This window comes from Aythya fuligula, chromosome 1 (assembly GCF_009819795.1).
Source record: "Aythya fuligula isolate bAytFul2 chromosome 1, bAytFul2.pri, whole genome shotgun sequence".
Lineage (NCBI taxonomy): Eukaryota > Metazoa > Chordata > Aves > Anseriformes > Anatidae > Aythya > Aythya fuligula.
Window position 1 is genome coordinate 54,944,396 of NC_045559.1, and position 20,305 is coordinate 54,964,700.

The 20,305-nt window shown below is 53.5% G+C and overlaps 2 protein-coding genes across 3 annotated transcripts; both read left to right on the forward strand.

The window, feature by feature from the left end:
• The first annotated feature begins 2,859 nt into the window (after nucleotides 1-2,859).
• Nucleotides 2,860-5,764, forward strand: SSTR3 (somatostatin receptor 3). Its single transcript, XM_032203748.1, has 2 exons — nucleotides 2,860-3,036; nucleotides 3,948-5,764. The coding sequence occupies exon 2, from the start codon at nucleotides 4,003-4,005 to the stop codon at nucleotides 5,206-5,208; it is 1,206 nt and encodes a 401-aa protein (XP_032059639.1). The 5' UTR covers nucleotides 2,860-3,036; nucleotides 3,948-4,002; the 3' UTR covers nucleotides 5,209-5,764.
• Nucleotides 5,765-11,744: 5,980 nt separating this feature from the next.
• On the forward strand, nucleotides 11,745-19,979 carry C1QTNF6 (C1q and TNF related 6). Of its 2 annotated transcripts, none has more exons than XM_032207644.1 (3): nucleotides 11,745-11,800; nucleotides 15,484-15,721; nucleotides 16,838-19,978. In XM_032207644.1, exons 2-3 carry the CDS (start codon nucleotides 15,490-15,492, stop codon nucleotides 17,383-17,385), a joined length of 780 nt encoding a protein of 259 aa, XP_032063535.1. In that variant the 5' UTR covers nucleotides 11,745-11,800; nucleotides 15,484-15,489; the 3' UTR covers nucleotides 17,386-19,978. The 2 variants fall into 2 exon arrangements, with proteins under 2 accessions (XP_032063535.1, XP_032063536.1); XM_032207645.1 differs by lacking the exon at nucleotides 11,745-11,800 and adding an exon at nucleotides 14,580-14,630 and having other exon boundaries at nucleotides 16,838-19,979.
• Nucleotides 19,980-20,305: the final 326 nt, after the last annotated feature.

Genomic DNA, 20,305 nt, shown 5'->3' on the forward strand with positions numbered 1-20,305 from the left:
ATTAAAATTAATGGGAGAGTTTGGGGCTAATTAGTTTTGTGTGTTTTTTTTTGTTTTGTTTTGTGTTTTTTTTTTAATTCCCCTAAGGAGGTGTAAAAGACGTGAGATTCTGCAGGGAGCCAGGGCAGGGAGAAAGCCAAGACAGACAGCCCCCTATTTGCCCATCTGCCCCCCGCCGGAGGTGCTCGAGGGGCAGAGCAGAGGGCAGCAGGATCTGTGTGCTCAACACCACCCCTGCCTCTGAGCATCTTGCCAGCCACAGGGCTTTGCTGTCAGCCTGCAGCTCCGCGCAGCACCGGTCCCTGCCTGCAAGATGCTGGCAGCAGGGAGCTCCCGGGGAGGGGGGCATTTCCACAGCGCTTTGCACCGCCATCACCCCTCACAGAGGAGGTCCTGGCGGAGCTGAATCCCCCCCGCCACGCCACTCTCCCACCACACAGCTGCTCTCTGCATCCCTTTCTTCCCTCATCTCCCCTCCACTCCCCCCGGCTCCCTCCTCCTTCCACCCCGCTCCTCCATCGCTGCCTCCCACCCCCTTCCCTGCGCTCTCCCCTCTCTCCTCTCTTTCCCCTGGTCTCTCTCTCCCCCTTTCCCCTCTCCATCCCGGTCGCTCCCCTCCCTTTCTCCCTCTTCCCATGCCCTATCGCTCATCCTTTCATTCCCATTCTCCTGCTGCTGCTCCTGCGCCTGGCGCCCATTGGTCGCCAGGATCCGTCCCCCAGCAGCTGCCACCCCTCTCCATCTGCCACCCCCAGCCTCTGAGCCCCCTTCTCCTGCAGATGGACAAGGGACCGGGGTCCGCTGAGCCACCAACGTGGGGATGAGGGGTCTGGCATCCCTTCACGGCCACGTCCCCCCCATGAGTGGGTCCTGGGGCTGAGGAGGCGAAGTCCAAGCAGCAGGCAGAGAGGGGCGATGGGCAGGCCCAGGGAGGAGGACGTGCCTCTCTGCTGATGGGACATTTTAGGACTCGCTCCCTTCTGGGACTGCTGTGCTCAGTTGCTTTTAAGAAAGCAAGGGGAAGGGGAAAACTATGACACGGATTCTCCCGGTGGAGCAGAGGAAAGCGTGCGTCCCAACGACACGTAAGTACCCGGCGGGCACCCGCTCTTCCCGGCTGTCTCCCGCGGGCATGAGTCCACGCAGAAGTTAACTCCGAGTCCCAAAGAAGCCTGCTGACCCCCCTGCTCTGCCAGCACAGCCTGGCCCACACCGTTTTGCTCAGCCCTGCAGGGAGGCAGCAGCCGTCCTGAGCCGGGATGGGACCATGGGAAACAAGGTGGGCAGGAGGGGAGGGTGGCAAGGGGCTTGCAAGTTGCTGGGCTCAGCGGTCTCTCCCAGCTTTTTGTCCTGTTTTGCAACCAGGTTTTACCATCCCCTGCCTCCTCCCAAACAGTGCAGAAATATAGAAAAAAAAAGATTATTATTTTTTTTTCCCTAAAAATAGCAGTGGCACTAATTCCCTGCCCCTCCTTACCTCTCTGCCCACCCCTGTTCTCCAGCTGTATGGGCCAGGAGCATTATAGCAGCAGCTGTTAGGAGATCCCAAGCCTCTTGCAACAGGTGCTGTTCACACCTCTAGGGACAGACCCCAAGCAGATGCACGCTTTCGGTCTGAAGCCAATTTTCCTCACCACTTTCTACCTACGTGGGTGCTGCCAAAGCAGCCAGCAGCATGGATCCGACCCAAATGAGGCACTGATGTCCTGTGGTTGTTCTTTAAAACCAGCCAGAATATCTGCTGTGGAGCTTGGGTTGGTAGATGGTACTTGAAAAAGTTAGAGGGGCGCAGACAGACCACGCCTGCTAAAAGACAAAGTTTCTCTACCATAGCTGTTTGAGCAGGAGAATGAGTTTATAGCAAATCTGTGTTTTGTGATGTATGCTTTTGCATTTTTGGTAGGGCTTTTGGACTTCTGAAACTGGCTTTAATGTACTGCTAAACAGCCTGAGCCACCAGCTTTGAGGTCTAGACCCCAGACACTTCCCCACATGCTTTTCACCCCCGCATGAGCGTCCTTATCCATATCTGACATCCATGGGGATCTTCTCCAAATGCCTTTATGGAAATTCATGTGCATGAAGGAGGAACATCCACAGGAGTTCCTAATGATGTCCTCACATTTTAGAGGATCATCTTTTTTATGAACACATTGTTCTGGTTTCTGCCACCTTTCACAGGGATCTTTCTCCCTAGAGCAGCCACTGCCCTCCCCTTTCCAGCAAGAGCTAATGGGCACATGCGTCACTGGAACAGCAGTGGAAAAAACATCAGAGGAAAGATCCTGGAGCTTAGAAACTGAGTATCAAATCATTCCCTACTCTGCTTATTTATTGCATCCACTCATGATGTGTGGGTCAACCCAGTACTGCTGGACCCCAAGAGATGGTCTTCCATCAAGACAGTGCTTCACAGCCCAAGGCACATGAAAAAAAATCCTAAACAATTCCAGTCCTTCAAAGCCCATTGAAGTATAGCATAAAATGTTTATGCAATAGCCAATAGGAATGGGCTTAAGATAGAGTTGCCCAGTTGTCTTTTAGTAGGACATATCAGACGAAGTTCTTTCAGCATAAGATTTGGTACATTTGTGGAGTCAGATGGGTTTGCCTATCTGATATTCAAGGGATCCATCCAAAACGCAGGTCTCCCCTGAGGTTCCCAGAAGCTGAATGACATCAACAAAAAAGACAAAAAGCTGTACTATCAAGACATGTGTGAACAATGTTGGGATGCTTTGTAAAATCCTGTCTTTGAGAAAAGTTTCTGGAGTGTTTCTGGCCACCTAAAGGTTGTTAATATTGGGAGTCCTTTCCTTTGAGATCCCCAGGTTTCCTTTCAAGAACAAAGGAGCTTCAGGGCCCTAAGAGATCTGTCGGGATGTGTAAAGGTGAGCCTCAGGGTCCCTGTACTCTTCCACCAAGTCACCATCATTCCCAAGGAGCTGGTGCATCAAGACGGTGACCCTGCCAGTCCAGAAAATTCCGCCAGAGCTGGAGTGATTGGGAAAGCATCACACGTCTCCCCTGCATAAGGTATGTCAGGGTGTCTCTGGTCTGGAGTATATGCTGGGCACTGTTACTTGTCTGGAGCCCTGACTATAGACAAAAGGCACGTCCTTCCCTTATCTGTCTCTTCTCTCCCTGCAGCTTCTCACCCAGTGTCAGCAGAGAGCTGGTGGAGAGCTGAGAGCTTGTTTGTTCAAAGCTCTCCCTGAGTGAGCTGAGAGTGCTGTTTCCATGCCAAACCCTGATGTGACGGGCAATTGGGCAACCCACATTAGGAGGGCTGGGACACGGCTTTGGTGTTGTGAACAGCTGGGGCAGGCAGAGCCCCTTCCATTAGCAGTGTGTTGCAGGGTGCAGAAGGAGAGAGAGAAAATGACAGAAAGACGAGAGAGAGAAATGGGTTGATCCCTCTTGGAGTACCCAAAATAATCTCTCTCTTACTTTACTTTCAAACTAGCGTGACACAAAAGAGCGACTCTCCCTGTACCAAATCTATTGCATGGTTCTTTCCCTGAGGATCTTCCCCTGGAGGAGAAGACCTACTGACCACACATCCCTGTTTATCCCTCCAAGCCCACTGTGCCTCCCAGGTCTGGATGGAATCGTTACATAGACATTGGAACGGGCTGCCCAGGGAAGTGGTGGAGTCACCATCCCTGGAAGTCTTTAAAAGACGTTTAGATGTAGAGCTTAGGGATATGGTTTAGTGGGGACTGTTAGTGTTAGGTCAGAGGTTGGACTCGATGATCTTGAGGTCTCCTCCAACCTAGAAATTCTGTGATTCTGTGTGATTCTGTTATTGTCCCACATGTTCCTGTGGCTGCCAGCATCCACAAACCCACCTTGACTCCCCACACCCGTTTACACTCAGACTGTTAATTGTTCAGCTGTCGTATCCCCAGTGTAAATACCCTTTCTTCTCCTCTTCTCACCTTCAGGTTGCTGACTGATTCTGCAGGGAGACCTCCCCTTGCCCTCTGCCCTGCCTCTGCTATGGACACTTCTACTTTCAGCCTCCCCACACCGGCAGTGTCAGAGGAGGGGAATGCCTCTGGTAGCTGGGCAGGCTTCACCACCGCCAACAGCTCCACCACCGCCAGCCCTGGTGTGGTTTTCAGCGGTGTCCTCATCCCCTTGGTCTACCTCATTGTCTGCGTGGTGGGGCTGGTCGGGAACTCCCTGGTCATTTACGTGGTCTTGCGGCACTCGGTGAGCGAGTCGGTGACCAACGTCTACATCCTCAACCTGGCCCTAGCCGATGAGCTCTTCATGCTGGGCCTGCCGTTCCTGGCCGCACAAAATGCCCTGTCCTACTGGCCGTTTGGGTCCTTCATGTGCCGCCTGGTGATGGCCGTGGATGCTATCAACCAGTTCACCAGCATCTTCTGCCTGACGGTGATGAGCGTGGACCGCTACCTGGCCGTGGTCCACCCGGGGAAGTCCTCCAAATGGCGGACAGCACGGGTAGCCAAGGCCGTGAGCGCGACCGTGTGGATGCTGTCATCCGTAGTGGTGCTACCCGTGGTGGTCTTCTCAGACGTCCCCTTAGGCATGAGCACATGCCACATCCAGTGGCCAGAACCTGCCTCGGTGTGGAGAGCTGGCTTCATCGTCTATACTGCCACCCTGGGCTTCTTCGGGCCGCTGCTGGTGATTTGTCTCTGCTATCTCCTCATCGTCGTGAAGGTCCGCTCCTCCGGCAGGCGAGTGAGGGCTCTGTCCTCCAAGCACAAGCTTTCAGAGCGCAGAGTGACTCGCATGGTGGTGGCCGTCGTGGCCGTCTTCGTCCTCTGCTGGCTTCCCTTCTACGTCCTCAACATAATCAATGTCGTTTGCCCACTGCCAGAGGAGCCATCCCTCTTCGGTGTCTACTTCCTCGTGGTGGTGCTGCCGTACGCCAACAGCTGTGCCAACCCTATCATCTACGGCTTCCTCTCCTACCGCTTCAAGCAGGGCTTCCGAAGGGCCATCTTCAGGCCATCCCGCCGAGTCCAGAGCCAAGAAGTACCGGCAGGTCCACCAGAGAAGACGGATGATGAAGGGGAAGAGGGGGAGATCAGCAAGATTGCCCAGAACGGCAATGACAGGCAGGAACGCCCGCTATGCAGCGGGGCAGGAGAGAGCAATGAGCAAAAACCACTCCCTGAGCAGCCTGTGGGCTCTGAGAAGAGCAACAAGCTGCACGTCAGTTATTTATGATGAAAGGGACGGTGCAGGGGAAAGAGACATTGAGAGGTGGGATCCCCTTCACCCTCTGTGCTGTTCCACCTCAAATGCAATGGGCAAGGTCAATACAAGGGAATATTAAAGGTCAAGATTATGCTTAAGGATGAAGAGGACTCCATGAGCTTGTGGAAAAAGCTTATGAACACGAGAAGCAGTTTGCCCTGAAGGAAGAACAGCAAGGAAAACTCTCTGCAGCTAAGACCTGCCAGCCATTTGCATGAATGGCTGACCCTTCTCTAGCTCTCCAGCAAGTCTTAGGGACAGCTCCTGCACTGCTCCTGGCTGGAGACCACGCTGACTGCTCAAATCCTGCTCTTTCTTTCCAGGGTTCTTGTGGACTCTGGGCAGGCCGATTAGAATTACCTGGGAGAGCAAATGGGACGCTTCTTTCCTGAACTCTGCAAACTTCAGGTTTTCCTGGTGACTCTGCACCCTGGTGGATGATGTAAGAAGGGTAGAAAAGAACTTGGCAAGGCATGGGTTGGAAGCAAGGTTTATTACAAACCGAAACACCCTTTCCCTTTTCCTCTTCCTCTGGCTGACTGTAAATAAACAAAAAATCCTTTGGACTTAAAGGCCAACTGAGAAAAGCCACTCTGTGTTAAGAGGAGGGGGGAATGCTATAGATTTGGCTCTCCTGGGAATACACAGTGCTTCTGATCTCTGTACGGAGCAATGTTTGACTGGTACAGGAGATCAAAGCATGTATCAGCAGAAAAAGGGAGCAGAGGGGGCTTGGGAGATCTCCAGTGTGTGAGATTTATGGATGCAGAAGTCTGGGAAATACTACAAAGTGATGGTTCTTGTGGGAAATGAGAGCGTATTTGGCTCTGGATGGGGAAGAAATGATGTGTCTGCATGTGCACGAAGGTGGCTGTGTGTGAAAGTATGCAAGTACATATGGCAATGTGAGTGTGTGTGAGTGTGTGACTAGTTGTGTAAGAGTGTGAGAGGACGTGTGTCACTGTGAGTGCTGGGGGAGAGCTTGCTTCTGTGTGTGATGTTGGAGGGAAGCTGTTGGTGGCTCTGAGTGCGCAGGCTGGAGGAGCAGCAACGTACAAAGGTAGGATGAAGGTCTCTCCATTCACTTTGGCTTCACTCCTGCAGGCTCTGCTAAGTGTCTGTCCCAGCACCTTGAACTTCTCCATGAATGTTGTTGCTAAGCTACATTCTCATACCAGTGCCCTTGGTCATGGGCACATCCCTCCACAAATAATTTAGAGGAATGGAAGGGAGGGACCCATCAGGAGGATACATGCCTCCCTTAGCTCAGGAGATGCTGGAGGAGGCAGTCTGTGGAGGGTCAGTGACAAGAGCTGGCTGGGTGATCAAAAAAGTCTCACAGGTCACTTGAGAGAAGTCATGAGGTGTGAAGGGATGGCTTGGGGCATGGGTGCTGGCTCAGAGGACAAAGCTCTGAACTGGGAAGCAGAACAAGCTGCAGTAGCTGAGGATGGAGTGAACAGAATGACTTTGTGAGGAAGCACGAGACAAGGTCTCCCAAAGATTGCGTGGGGAGAAGCGAAGGTCTGGCAGAGGTCAGGGGAACAGAGTGCAGGACACCTGAGTTTGGGAAAGGACTGTAGCAGGGCTTCAGGTGAGGAGGCAGGCCTCAGCCAGGCCAGAGAGCAGAGGAAGGGTGGGAAGGGATGGCAAAAATAACCAAGATGAAGACATTTAGCTAATCCCTCCACCACCAGTACAGCCACCACTTCCCTGACCGACAACACTTGTCCCTGTGACTCCTCCACCCTCTTGTTTCCTCTCTGAGCCTGGGACCCTGGTGCCAAGCCATCCACGCCTGCAGGCTCAGCCTCAGAAGCCAACGCTGAGCCACCAGTGACACCACCCACCTTCTGCTTAGCTCCTCTGGCAAAGTGTGCTTGCTCCCCTAAGCGTGGGCAGTCATATGCTGAGGAGTGTGGCTCAGCTCCTGGGGGAAAAAAAAAATAATAATAAAATAAAAGTGCTTGGTAGCCATTTTCTATCCTCTGCTGCATCTTCACATCTCCTCCTCCTTCCATCCATGAACCAGCTCCCCACGCTGTGGGCCCCGGTGAGAAAAGCAGCCAAATTATTCATGGCCGTGGGATACACAATCTGTTGCACTAAAAAGGCCTCGTTTTATTTTTTATTGTTTGGCTTGGGAAGCTCCTGCAGCATCCACTGGATGAAGAGCAATAAATCCTAGCAGAATGAAGACGAGCTGCAGAAGCTCCTGCCTCTATAAGAGGCAAGAAAGAGTAGAAAGTCAGAAATGTCTGGCTACCAGGTGGCCAGATAAAAGGACAACACAGCACTTTAAGTGGGGGCCTGTGCTCTGCCTTTTGCAGAGAGGAGTAGGGCAAAGGGAACGAGGGGCACAACCAGCACAGAAATACCTGTAGGATAGAAGAGAAATGCTGTCAGCTGGGGAGCACGGCGGTGGTTGATGAGCAGGCACCGAGGAAGGTGTGAAACACGGGATGAGGACCTCACAGGAGGCAGCTGAGCGGGATGGGGGGCAGATATGGGAAGGGTTTCTTTCTCTGGAGCGGCTGCACAGCTGCCTGGGGAGGTGGGGGGAGCTCCCCGGCTGCCAACACTTAGCAGAGACGCTCTCCTTCCCCACCGAACCGAGCTGAGGCTTCGTTTCGCACGCCTTTGCAGGTCCATCTGCTGCAAGTCACCAGTCGAGAAACTCCGCCGACTGCTTGGCTTCTTAAAACACCTACATCTCCAAAGAGCTCAAGCACTGCAATGCCTGCACTGATGGGGTATGCCACCGGGACCCCTTTTTGGCACAGGGGATGTGAGCCCACCAGAAAGGCAGCTCTGCAGGGGAGCCAGCTGAGGAAGGGAAAATTGGGGGTCTTTAGTTTGAACAGGAGTTCAAATGAAAAAAAGATCACAGGTATCATATCATTCTGTCTTTGGTTTCCTTCTCCCCCCTACACCACAGCTTATATTTCAGTGACAAACCAGGGGGGTGGGAAGAGGTGAAATGAGGTAAACCAAGAAGAAGATTAGGGGGAAAAAAGAAAAAAAAAAAAAAAGGTATTTTTGCCTGAAATTCATGAGGAGAAAATGAGCGCTACAAAACTCTGCAAAGTATCGCCATCGATTAAAAGGCATTTGGGAATGATGAAGGTTACCTCCCTGTCTCCCCACACTGCCCTCTCTCCTCGGCTCTTTCTCCCTCCTGGTGTGTCCCCGGCTCTCCCTGTGACAATGGCACTAAGCTGGGTGCCCTTGTGGTTCTCCTGAGGACAGCACGGCTGGCTCTGGGCAACCCAAAGGCCACAGGGACCGTGCGCAGCGGCTCAGTGAAATTCTGGCCGTGTGTCGGGGGGGGATTTGTTCCAGTCAGATGTGGAAATGGATTTTTCTATTCTGGGTGCGGAGGCACGGAGATAAGGGCTCCGGCCCTGCGCCGCACAAAGGGTTTTATTCTCATCACGTAGAGATGGGAGCTGCAAGACTAGAAAAGGCCGCAGTGATTTCAGCAGTGTTGTGCAATGTCTCTTCCCAGCGAGTGTTTGATCGCAGGCAGGGTGTGAGAGATGCGGGGAGCCCATCCTGCTGGCTGCCGAGAGCTCATACGCACATGTCAGAGTGCAGAGGAGCAGATACAGAGAGGCGTATGCACGCGATGCATATGCATAGATGCAAATGAGTGTTTACGTGACGGCGTGGATATGTGCGACCATGTGAATGTGTGTGTGTATATATATATATCCACGTCTGTGGGTGCTTTTAATTCACGCATATCTGCGAGTGCAGGAGAGCATACGTGGCCACCACGAGGATGCACGCACGCCTAGACATGCGTGTAACTCCTGCACGCCTCAGCCCAAGCGTGTACGCGAGAAGACAGCACATCCACACCCCCACAGCCCAGGCAGAGCCTAAAACTGGGCGCTGACAACGTGATGGTGCAAATGAACCCCCCTCACACACACACACACACACCCAAGCACATTTCTGCCATCCCAATATCTGCACAGGGCAGCTTCGGACCCCCTCTGTTTGACCCTGTCTTCTGGAGAGAAGCTGGAAGGGCAGGGAACAGCGGTAGGGGAGGGGGTCCTGCAGCGAGGGGATGTTTCCAGGCTGTTCGTAACGCAGCCCACACTTTAATGTCATTTGAAGCTGTTGTTAGGGAGCCGGTGTATTTGTAATCAGCAGGGTAATGCAGTTGCTCAGCACAGACAAATGCAAAACTGTCCTGGCTGCTTTCTGCGTCACTTGCTGCACAGGACTTGGAAAAACGGGTTGTGGGGAGGGGGATGAAGCAGTTAACCCGTTGTCGAAATAGGAGAGCTAGTAGTTAAAAGAGGCAGGGAGATCAAAAAAGGGAAGCCCCCCCCCCCCCCCCCCCCCCCCCCGAAAAGAAGATGCTCCTGGCTCTCCTGAGGATGCAACAGAGAACTGAAATGCTTTATCTGCTCGAACGAGTGGAAAATATGCAAATATTTGCTCATGAAAACTTGGTGTTCTTTGCCTTCCCAAGCATAAAATATGCAAACGCCACGCAGCGCACAGCCAGCTCGCTCAGATCTCACACTCAGCACGTCATGCACACACACACACACACATGGCATGTCCATGCAGCCAGCTGTGGCACGTCCCTCTGCACACCACAGACAGGGACATGTGGGAAGGAGATCTCTGTGCCCCGACTCACTTGCAGCACTGCTGTTTCATCTCTTCCCTGCAGTGGTCTTTAAGCTAAGCTGGCAGAGGGGACAGGGGGATGTGTGCCAGCACCCAGCCTGCTGCCACCCACCGGGATGCCATCCCCAACCACCTCCTGCTGCACAAAGCACGGTGCTTTGCTGCACAGGTATCCAAAAACACCTGGCGTGGTGGACCAAATGCCTGCAGAATGTGGCAAGAATCTGTTTGACCAGGTTTAGGACCCGCTTCAGGATGGTGGGACCTCTTTGTTTCAGCCCCCCTGGTGCCAGGATGGTTGCAGCTGGAAATACCACAAACCCAGGAGTTTCTGTGAGCTCTTAAACAGCAGCTTCCCACCTCTTGACACACAGTGCTTGTTTCTCTGGTGAGAAAGCTCATGGGCACCTCTGGAGAAAATCTTCTTGACCTAACCACTGTTCACCTTCCAAAGCACTCCTTGTGAGAGATGAGATGCCCCCAGGAGCTAGCTACTGTTAATAGCTGCTCGCTGTCCCCAGGAGAGGGCTAGGAGTGTGTGTAGGATGATGGTTCAACACAAGAGTAGAAGCTCCTGGGTCTAGATCAGAGTGGATGGGGAAAAGAGGAGCCATTGAGGTGGCAAGAGGGGCTCTAAGAAAGGGTAACCTGTGGGGAGAGGGCAGCCTGGATGACATGCATTGAGCTGCAGCACATCTCCAGCTGATGCAGGGTGCCAGCAGGTCCCAGATATCCCGTTCAGATGTGCCTGGCAGGCGCGGCACTGAGATGAGCTGTGGGGGACGAGCACAAGCATCCATCGTTCATGCTCAGTGCTGGAGACAGCCAGCTCCAGCAAGGGTTTTGCTCTAGCTGCAAGCACAGGTGAATGGCTCTTCCAGCTGCTCCACGTGGCGTTTAAGCAATGCACAGTAAAAAGTAAAAAAAAAAAAAAAAGAACTAAAAAAAAAAAAAAAAAAAAGTAGTTGGTTTGCCAGGCTTTGTTCCATGTGAGAAAAGCCAGGCTGCCACGCTGACAGAGCAGGCCACAGAAGAAATCGCTGCTGGCAGAAGTGCCCTCAAACGCTGCCGCAGGAGGCTGCGTAAAGCCAAGGAACGTGTCATTCCTCGCTGATCCAGGCCCCGCTCGGGCAGCAGCTATGAGTGAAATGCAGCCACGCAGCAGACTCGTAGCAAGCCTGCACATCCTCAGCTGTCCCCCCGCCAGCGGCTTCACGCAGCGTTGGTGCTCCTGGGTAGCAGGGACTGGCTTCTGCACAAGTCCGCGGGCTGGGAAAGATTTCCCTTCCCACCCCTCTCTGCAATCCAGCCTGGGACGATCAGCCATCCCCAAAAAACAGAGCTGGGATGTGCCAGAGGGCCTGCTGCTGTTACGGGGTGACTTGGGGCACCCTGAAAATCACCGCCACCTTTCCATACCCTGCGTGTCCTCCTCCCCATCTGCAGGCGCTGAGGAAGAACGAGGCCACGAGTGAGGCCAGGGCTGAGCAGTGATGAAGAGGAGAGCCCCAGCCCCGGCTCCTTGGGGCACGTGTGACCTCCCTCCCTGAGGGTGGCGGAGGCAGCAGCCAGGAGCGTGAGCTCTGCTTCCAGAAGGAATCAGCTGAGCAAAGCACGGGGCGGGTGGAAGGAAGGAGGCAGGGAGCGCGAGCCAAGCCCGACACGGGGCAGCGCGGGGGGGGGGAGAGGCACTCACCAAGGCCTCCGAGGCGGGATGGAGAGGACGGTAATTACATAAGAGCACTTGGCGAGCATCTGGCTGGAGTCAGCTGGGCCCCGCCAGCCCTCCCTCCCCTCTCCTTCCCTCCCTCCCTTCATCCCTCCCTCCCTCCCTCCCCAGCGCTGCTAACCAGGAGCAGCTGAGGATAACACCAAACCCAGCACAGGACCCCTCCGGAGGGGTGCGGAGGTAAGAGCTCCTCTGCTTCCCCTTCCTGCTTTGCGCTGCTCTAGGAGAGTGTGGGGAGAGGGCTGGGGAAGGGGAAAAGCGCCCTGGTCCAGGAGAAGCAGCCAGGAAGGGGAAGGGAAGGGGCTGCTCCTCTGCCTCGTGGTGTGGACGGACGGACGGTGCCTTCGCAGCAGAGGGAAAGCTTGGGTTTTGCCACACGGGTGGGTTTGTGGTGGATTCCTGCCCGGGTAGCAGGGCAGGGGGTCCACGTGTGCGGGAGGAGCTGAGCTGCACACAGGGGGGTGGGAAGATTGGGGAGACACCAAGGGATTTCCTTCCTTCTGTACCTGGCAGACAGGGTTAATAGGATGCAGGGAGTCGCTGGGGGAGAGCCAGGCTTTATCCTCCGCTCTCCTTTGAGGGGAGGGCTTCAGGAGAAGGAAGGAAACGCAGGAGGAGGAAGCAGCTGCTTTTCAGCAGGGATTGCTGTTGTCCAATCTGGCCAGAGCTTCCCTGGGCTGCCTCCAAGGCAGTGTGCAACAAGGGAGAGGGAGGCTGGTTGAGCACGCAGGGTGCCTCCAGGCTTGGGTTACACTTGGAAGTGTGGCTGGCACGGGGACAGTGGATAGAGCTCTCGAAACCCATCATATGAGCACGCAGCCATGCGAGCCAAGACCTCCTGTAAAAGTGGCTGCACTGGCAAAACGCTGCTGGTACAGCCCATTCCCTTCAGGGATCGGGGTGATATTTCTCTGGCGATGGTGTCTTTGCTGGCACAAGTTGCTGCCCAGCAGGGCAATGCCACCAGAGCAAGTCTTTGTCTGCTGCCGGCTCCCCGAGTGCCCTTGTTCGGCTTGGACAAGACGTGGGGTGCAAGGTCCTGCTCACCACCCACTGCTGCTCTTCCAGGGAGATGAGAAAAAGGCAAAAGCCCAGCCAGCGAGGTCCTTCATGGAGAATATTTGCTCGGTTGTGAGCAGCACCTCACGTGTGTGGATGGAGAGGCAGGAGGGAAATGAGGGCAACCGCTTTCGTGCTGCCTGTTCCCCTAAAAAGGTGGAGGAGGTCAGATACAAGGCAGAGAGCTGCAAAAACAGGTAATGTCATGCTTGGGAATAAGACCTGGGAGAGTGAGGCACTGCAAGCTTTGATGAACAAGGAGGAAGACTGCCTTCAGTGTCAGAGTCTCCAAGTTTTCTTGCACACGAGAAAATGTGTTGGCTAGCAGCAGTAGTACTGCCAGCTGCGGAAATCCCCAGCAGCAGCGGGCAGAAAATACAACTCATCACACAGCGAGCTGCTCCCGTAAGCTGGCGAGGCTCTATCAGCGAGCAGCATCCCTCTGCCCCTTCCCCTCTCCCCAACTCTCATTTTCCAGAGGGGGAAACCGAGGCACAGGCAGAGGTGGGAGGCTCGGTGCTTGGAGCCTGCAAGCATGGCAGTGAGTTTCTCAGGCCTCCTCCGGCCGCGGCTGGAGGCATGCTGGCTCCGTGTTCATTGAGCTGCAGGCTGACAGGCAGCCCGAGAATATCTCCAGCCCTCCCAGCCCCCTCCCTCCCTTCCCCCCAGCTTGCAGCACATATTTTCCCAGACTTTTCCGCTTGCTTCTCCAGTGGTGCTGGGGTCCTGCCAAGCGCCAGCCACTCTCTGGGAAGCAGGGCCTCCCGTTCCCGAACCGAACAACTGGGAGAAGAAAAACAAAAACATGAAAAAAATAAAAATAAAAATCCAAGCATGCTTAGGCATGCACAAAACCCTTTTCCACTCAGAAGCCTAGAAGTCTTCTCCAGCTTCCCTTGGAAACTGTGCAGTGCTGACTTGGCACTTCTGGCCCTATTGCTCACCCTCCCTTCTGCCTTCCAAGGATGCACATGTGCACCTGCACGGGGTGTAGGTTCCCAAATCCAGTTTTGCCACAGAATCCCTAAAATCTCCTTCCTCCCCCCAAAACGGCCCTCACCCCAGCTCCCAGCGCAGCCACATGGTGCTCACCCCAAGGGCACAAGAGGATCAGCTCGGCACCAGGCTGGGGGCAAAGACCCTCACCGGGGCTTGCTGCAGAGCCTCAGGTTTGGCTGGTGGCAGTGGGGCTGAGCTTTGGGCCAGCACAGCCCTCCTGTGTGAACTTCTCTGCCCGGGACATGACCGGGGCTTGAAACGCGCCCGAGCGCAAGGCTTGGGGCTCTGCCCAGGGAAGGAGGATGACCAGAGAGGGAAAAAGCCAGTGCCTCTCCCATTTGGCAGATAAACCTGCTGGAAATAGCGTGAGAGGCCACGGTGACACCCAGAAAGAAACAGTACAGGAGATAATGGAAGATGAAAGAGAAGTCTGGGGATGATGAGTGGGAGAGAGCATGGGCAGCCAGGTGAAGGGCTGGTTCATAGGGCAAGGGGCTAACCCAGGGGGCTGGCAGAGGGGGGATTCCTGCACCATCCCACCACAAGATGCTCAGGATGACACAGTGCCCTGCTGCCTTCTCACCCTTTCCATAAGGCGCAACCCATTCATTCTGCCTGCAACTCACCGACCAGGCTCGGCTCTTCGGAAGAAAAAAAAAAAAAAAAAGCAAAGAGAATTAAAAGCGGAAAGAAACCACCTAGGAAAGAGTTAAGAAGCACTGAAACCTAAGCTGGTTTGCAATGGAGGGCGCCCAGAGCCAGGGAGGAGAAGGGAGGGAGAGGAGAGGGGGGGGAGCAGGTCCAAGCCTGGGCTGTGCACCCTGCCAGTGCTGAGCAGAGCCGCTGCCAAGCCGGCTCCTGGAGCCATGAGCCCTGGGGCCAGTGCTGTGTGCAGAGAAAAGGCAGCGAGCAAGGGGCTGGGGAGCACAGTGGGGAGCCCTCAGCCTCCAGGGTGAGCAGTGCTGGGGGGCAGAGGCTGGGAGAGGGGGTTTCTGAGCATGTTTGCATGTCTGTCTTTTGCACACTCGCTTCTCTGCGGGCTGCCTGCTCTGCTTTCTGCTGCCTTCCTCCTCTGCAGGGGAGCAGCAGCTCCTCTCTGGACCTGCTGCGAAGGCCTGCGGCTCCGAGGAGTCAGCCAGCCCTTTGGGCAAGGCGCTGGGCTTCGGCTCTCCTCCTGTGATGGAAAGGAAGCGGGGAGCTTGGTGGAAGGCCCTAGGAACACAAAGGGATGGGATTTGGTGGGGATGCAGTTTTGGTGGGGAAGGGAGGGGGCTGGTGTTTAGTTCCCAGCCCACCAGTGAAGGGGTCTCACTGCAGGGACACGTGGGTCTGGCTCCAGCTGGGGCACTGGGTTATAACTCCTGTGAATAGCTGATACCTGGCGGCTGGAGGTCTGGAGAGCTTCTTCACAGCCTTCTCCACAGATTCAGCACCCTACTAAGCCTTTTGCTGAAGGAGCTATGTGGCTTGCCATGTCTCCTTCCTCTATCCCTGCCTGCCTATTGAGTCTTTGAGTGGCTCCAGTGGTTTGCCTTGAGACAGGCTTTGAGGGTGAAGCCTTCTTCCACTCTCCATCGGTCTGGGTTGAAGGGTGTGGGGCATCCTCTTGGGCCATGTGGTTGCGACCCAGATTGCAGCCTTGAACCTCCAGGGACATCAAGCATGTAACACCCTCCACGAGACAGTGCCTGTTTGTCCTTCCACTGGCCCCAGCCACCAATATCACCTTCCTGGTGATATCTGCTCCATCCCCTCTGTCCTCCCTTTCTTATGCCTCACTCCAGCCCTTCCTCATGTCTTCCCAGGTCACCATGGACATAATTTACCTGCGCACACCCCTGGCCTTCCTTCTCCTCCCTCTTGTTGTCCTTGGGGCACCTACTGATGAACCCAGCCTCACAGAACCTGCCCCTGGTGCTTGCAGGCGCTGCTGTGACCCCCTGGACTCTTCCACGGATGCCTCCCCTCACCCTCACAGCCACCGCCACCTGCCCTACCCAATGCCAGAGGTGCGTCCCTATATCAACATCACCATACTGAAGGGTAAGTGCCCATCTTGGTCCCCGGGGTGCCAAGGCCTGCGTGGGGCCAGCTTGTTCCACCCTGCTGTGGCTGGCTTGGCTAGGGGTAAAAGATTTAGAAAAGATTTAGATGTTTTAGATCAGCTCCTCCCTCCAGAGCCTTTGCTGTGGGCAAAAGCCTGTTCCCAGCTGGATCCTGCTCCGGTCATTGTTGCTCTGCGGTTCCCCTGGACAGGCTGGGCAGATGTTCTCCCTTCCCTGCCCAGCCTGGAAATAGCTGCAGCCCATCAAAGCTCACAAGAGCGTCCAGGGGCAGATAAAGGCCTGGATTAGAGTGGGGTGTTGCAGGGAAATCTGTGCACCAGCAATTTTGCAAAACCGCATGGAGGAGGGACAGGAGAAAGGGAACAAGGCACAAATTTGGCATGCTGGCACTTTTGGTGGAGGCTGCTCTGACCTCTGTCTTCTCTCTACACACAAAGTAAGTTCTGGTGTCGTTCTCTCTACATATTAATGCCTGCCCAAGCTTGTAACAGGCCGTGCATGAACCCCATTACACAGGATGCCCAGATGTTGCTAGTATCCTCAAAGTACCAGTCCTCTAAAGTTTACTGTGCCACCCACCAAGATCAGTTTGGATCTTTTCCTTCTAGTCCCACTTCTTGCCCCTCTCTAGTCATACTCTCTGACACATCAATTTCTTCTCCTTGTCCAGCCTGCAGCAAGAAAAGTGTTCACAATACACGGATAACTGGGTCCTGGGAGATGTGTGTAGGAAGGGCAGGGACTGTGGTGTGGGTAAAAGAGTATGGAGGATGAAGATGAGGTGAAGAGCCCCAGCAGTACTTTGAGCTGTTGTGCTCCATCTTGGGCTGGAGACTCCTAGGAAGTCCTAATGCCTCCAGCAAGGCCGTATCAGGTGGTTAGTAAGAAAAGAGACCCCAGTCACACCCACAGCTCTGCTTTTTTATTTTGTTTTCCATAAAGCACAATGATATGGTGACCCTCAGGAGCATTCCTTCTTCTGGCATTGCCCCATCCTTCAGCAGTCGTGTTTCCTCATTGTTTTTTCTCACCGCCACTTCCACCTCTCCCTCTGGTATCACACAGGGGTTGTGTTCTCTGCTTCCTCTTGTAGGAGAGAAAGGAGACCGGGGAGAGCCTGGGATGCCAGGGAAATGGGGCAAAGAAGGGCCCCGAGGAGAGCGAGGTGCCCAGGGCCAGAAAGGCAGCAAAGGACAGATGGGCACAGCAGGGGACTCCTGCAAGCACCAGTACGCTGCGTTCTCCGTTGGTCGCAAGAAAGCCCTGCACAGCAGCGAGGGCTTCCAGGTCTTGATCTTCGACACTGTCTTCGTCAACCTCTACAGCCACTTTGACATGTTCAACGGCAAGTTCTACTGCTCTGTAGCTGGCCTGTACTATTTCAGCCTCAACGTCCACACCTGGAACTTCAAGGAGACCTACATGCACATCATGCACAATGAAGAAGAGGCGGTCATCTTGTATGCCCAACCCAGTGACCGCAGCATCATGCAGAGCCAGAGCCTCATGCTGGAGCTTCAGGAAAACGATGAGGTCTGGGTGAGGCTCTACAAGCGGGAGCGGGAGAATGCCATTTACAGTGACGATGTCGATGTCTACATCACCTTCAATGGGTACCTGGTCAAGCCCAGCCTTGACTAATTGCCTCTCCTCCTTCCCAAGGCCTCTCCGGCCTTCTTCTTCTTCCTCTCTCTCTCTTTACTGCCCGCAACCACTGCAAATCACTTGGAAATGGGCCTGTCAAGTCTCAGGCATCGAGTGTGAAACTTGCCACACCATCTCCCACCTCACGCTCTCTCGCAGCCAGGCCTGTATCTGTGCGTTTAGAGCGTGACACTACCATCTCTCACCCCTCACCTTATGACCCCAGCTTAAGTTATTGGCTTGTTCTAAATCTGCCAGTGGGATGTGGCTGGCATTTAGGGTCCTAGAGTTAAAGCTAGGATGGTGCTCCTGGGAACGTGTCCCTCCTTGGGGCTTCCTACCCAAAAAAAACTCCTGTAGAAAGGGCTATAAAGTTCCCACTGCCCAGGTGCATCCTGGCTTCTCTCTGTCCTGACTAGACATGCCAGTTCTGCAGCCTGAAACATGGCCCTAATGTCAGCGCTCACACCTGTAGTGTGTTGAGTAGATTGGGGTCTGCTCCCGTAGCACAAGGAAGATAATAGGAGTGGTGAGAGAAGATACTGTCTTTCCAAAAAGAAGTCTGTTGGCCTTCCAAAGTATGTCATTGACTTTCTGTAGACGCAGTTTTGGGTCACAGAGCCCTCAGGTTATGGCCCTAGCTTCAGGGCCCTGTGGCCCTTCCCCCATGTAGGCTGGCTGTAAAATGGTGGCCTGGTGGGACAGTCCTCTGCTGTGTCAGCCTTGCTCTTTGAAGAGACAGGGGCCAGACACATCCAGATGCTTCAGAGTCATCTGCCATTGAATCAGGAGAGCCCACAACTCTGTTCCCACTGGGGATCACAAGCACAGAACGAGAGAGAGAGAGAGCCCTCCCAAAACTCCCTCTCAAACCCCTGCTTGGTCTCAGTTCTCCAGCTCTGGGAAGCCAAGCCCAGTCCAGATGGGGTTTTCCCTTCCCCAGGTGCAGACTGAGCCCGATTCTGCTCACTTCTGCAGCAGGGGTGCTCCCTTGGCCCTGGCTCCTGCATGTCATTATGTCAGTCCTCCTGAAGGTGGTTCTCTCACATTAGGCGTTGAGGGACTGCTGTTTCAGGGCCTGAGCTGCAGGCTGCAAGACCAACTGCAGTTAAACCATGGTTCCAAACCTGGGTGGGTTGGGACCTCTTTGCCTCTCTGTTGGAAAAGAACTAGAGGCAAAGCAGCGGCGTGAAAGGAGGCGAGACTTCAGCAGCTCGTCCCAGTATTAAAAGCCTCCCTGCCACATGTTTTGTGCCCTTTTCTGGCAATCTCATTAGAGCAACTGAGAAAAACATGTGGCTAAAACAAACCCTCGCTTGTCAGGTTGGAGCTGTTGCAGTGGGAGAGGATGCCAGCGGTAGGATTTTCTACTACCATTTGTTCTGGCCTCACTCACATCCCGCTGGGGGTGTGATGTTTTTTTTTGGGGGGGGGAGATTGGGTGAGGCTGACTCAGCACTTTGGGAAAATCACTTCCATGAGTTTTGATGCTGCCACAAATAGCAGTGCCAAGAGTTGTCTTTTTATTATTATTATTTTTTTTTTAGTCTCAGGACAGGACAAGCAGGAGGAATTGTATTTCTCCTCTGCCCATTGCTGATAATGAAGTCTTCTGACTTACGCTTCCATGGCCTTATGGTTAGCCATGGTCTCAGCCTATGGCACCTGTGACTACCAGAGCTCTCCATTAGGAGATACAAAACAAATTATTATATTAGGACTCGGTCAGGTACACTCAGCCCAGGATGGCAAAGGTACAGGGTCACAGGCTAAATATTAAAAATTAACTTGAGAGAATTGCAGGACATTTTCTCTCTTGCCCTGCTTACTCTACCCTCCCTGCTTTGCTAGGGAAGCTGTGCAGACTGGAATGAGTTTTAGGCACTTTCTGCCCCTGATCCTCCCCACTGCTGTCACTGAGGCAATGTGTATAAAAATGTGGTTTCGCTGAGGCAAAGCCAGGTCTTTCCCAGGGAACCACGTGATGACAGGATCATGGGAACGGAAGGAAACCGAGTTTCTTCCTTTCCCTTAGCAGGTCAGTGTGTGAAACTGCTCAGAGACAGGATTCCAGGCAGTGGCGAGGAAGCAACATGCTGGAGGTGATGCTCAGGACTGAATCCCTTTCTCTCTTCCTAAGCCACAGGCTGCAAGCCCAGATATTGTGTATTTAGTGTCCCATGTCTCCCTGAAGAGAAGCCTCTCTAACACTGAATATCTCCAGAAACAAGCTTCTTTCTTCCTCCTTTTCTGTATTTTTTTGTTTGTTTTTGTTTTTTATTTACAGCGATAGGTCTCACGTGCTACCCATGAGCATCCAGATGGTGCCTATAATGCATGTGGTAGAGGAGGGCAGGGGGACCAAAGGGTATGTTTTAACAGGCTTCTTGGTGCTAAACAAGATGGCAATCCCTTGGTGCTAAATCAGATTTCAGGAGTCTTGGGTGCTTTCTGGAAGGTGTAGTAGGCTGAGTTGTAATGTACTGTGGAATTAATGGTGCTTTATGTTACAAAAACAAACTCCAAGAACTTTTTTTTTTTGTGCGTGTATATATATATATATAAATATATATATAAATTCTGTGGTATTAAACTTTTTTCCCTGGTTGTTTTGCACTTAGACCTATTTTTCCTTCCCAGCCTGTTCCTTCTAGCTCTGTGTACGGCTGAATAGTGCAATGAAAAAGATAATAACCTGTAACAAACAGGTACAACCACTAACTCAGCTCTGAAACTTCCCTTGGAAATCCACAGCAATCCCTATCTGTTTACTTAAAGACTTTTGCTACATTGATACTTTCAATTATGACACCTCTCTTCCCTCTCCTGGTAAACTTTTAAGCAAATTCAGGGAAGAATGCTTTGGAAGTTACCAAAAAAAAAAGAAGGCAGCACAAAGTCAGATTGATCTTCAAGT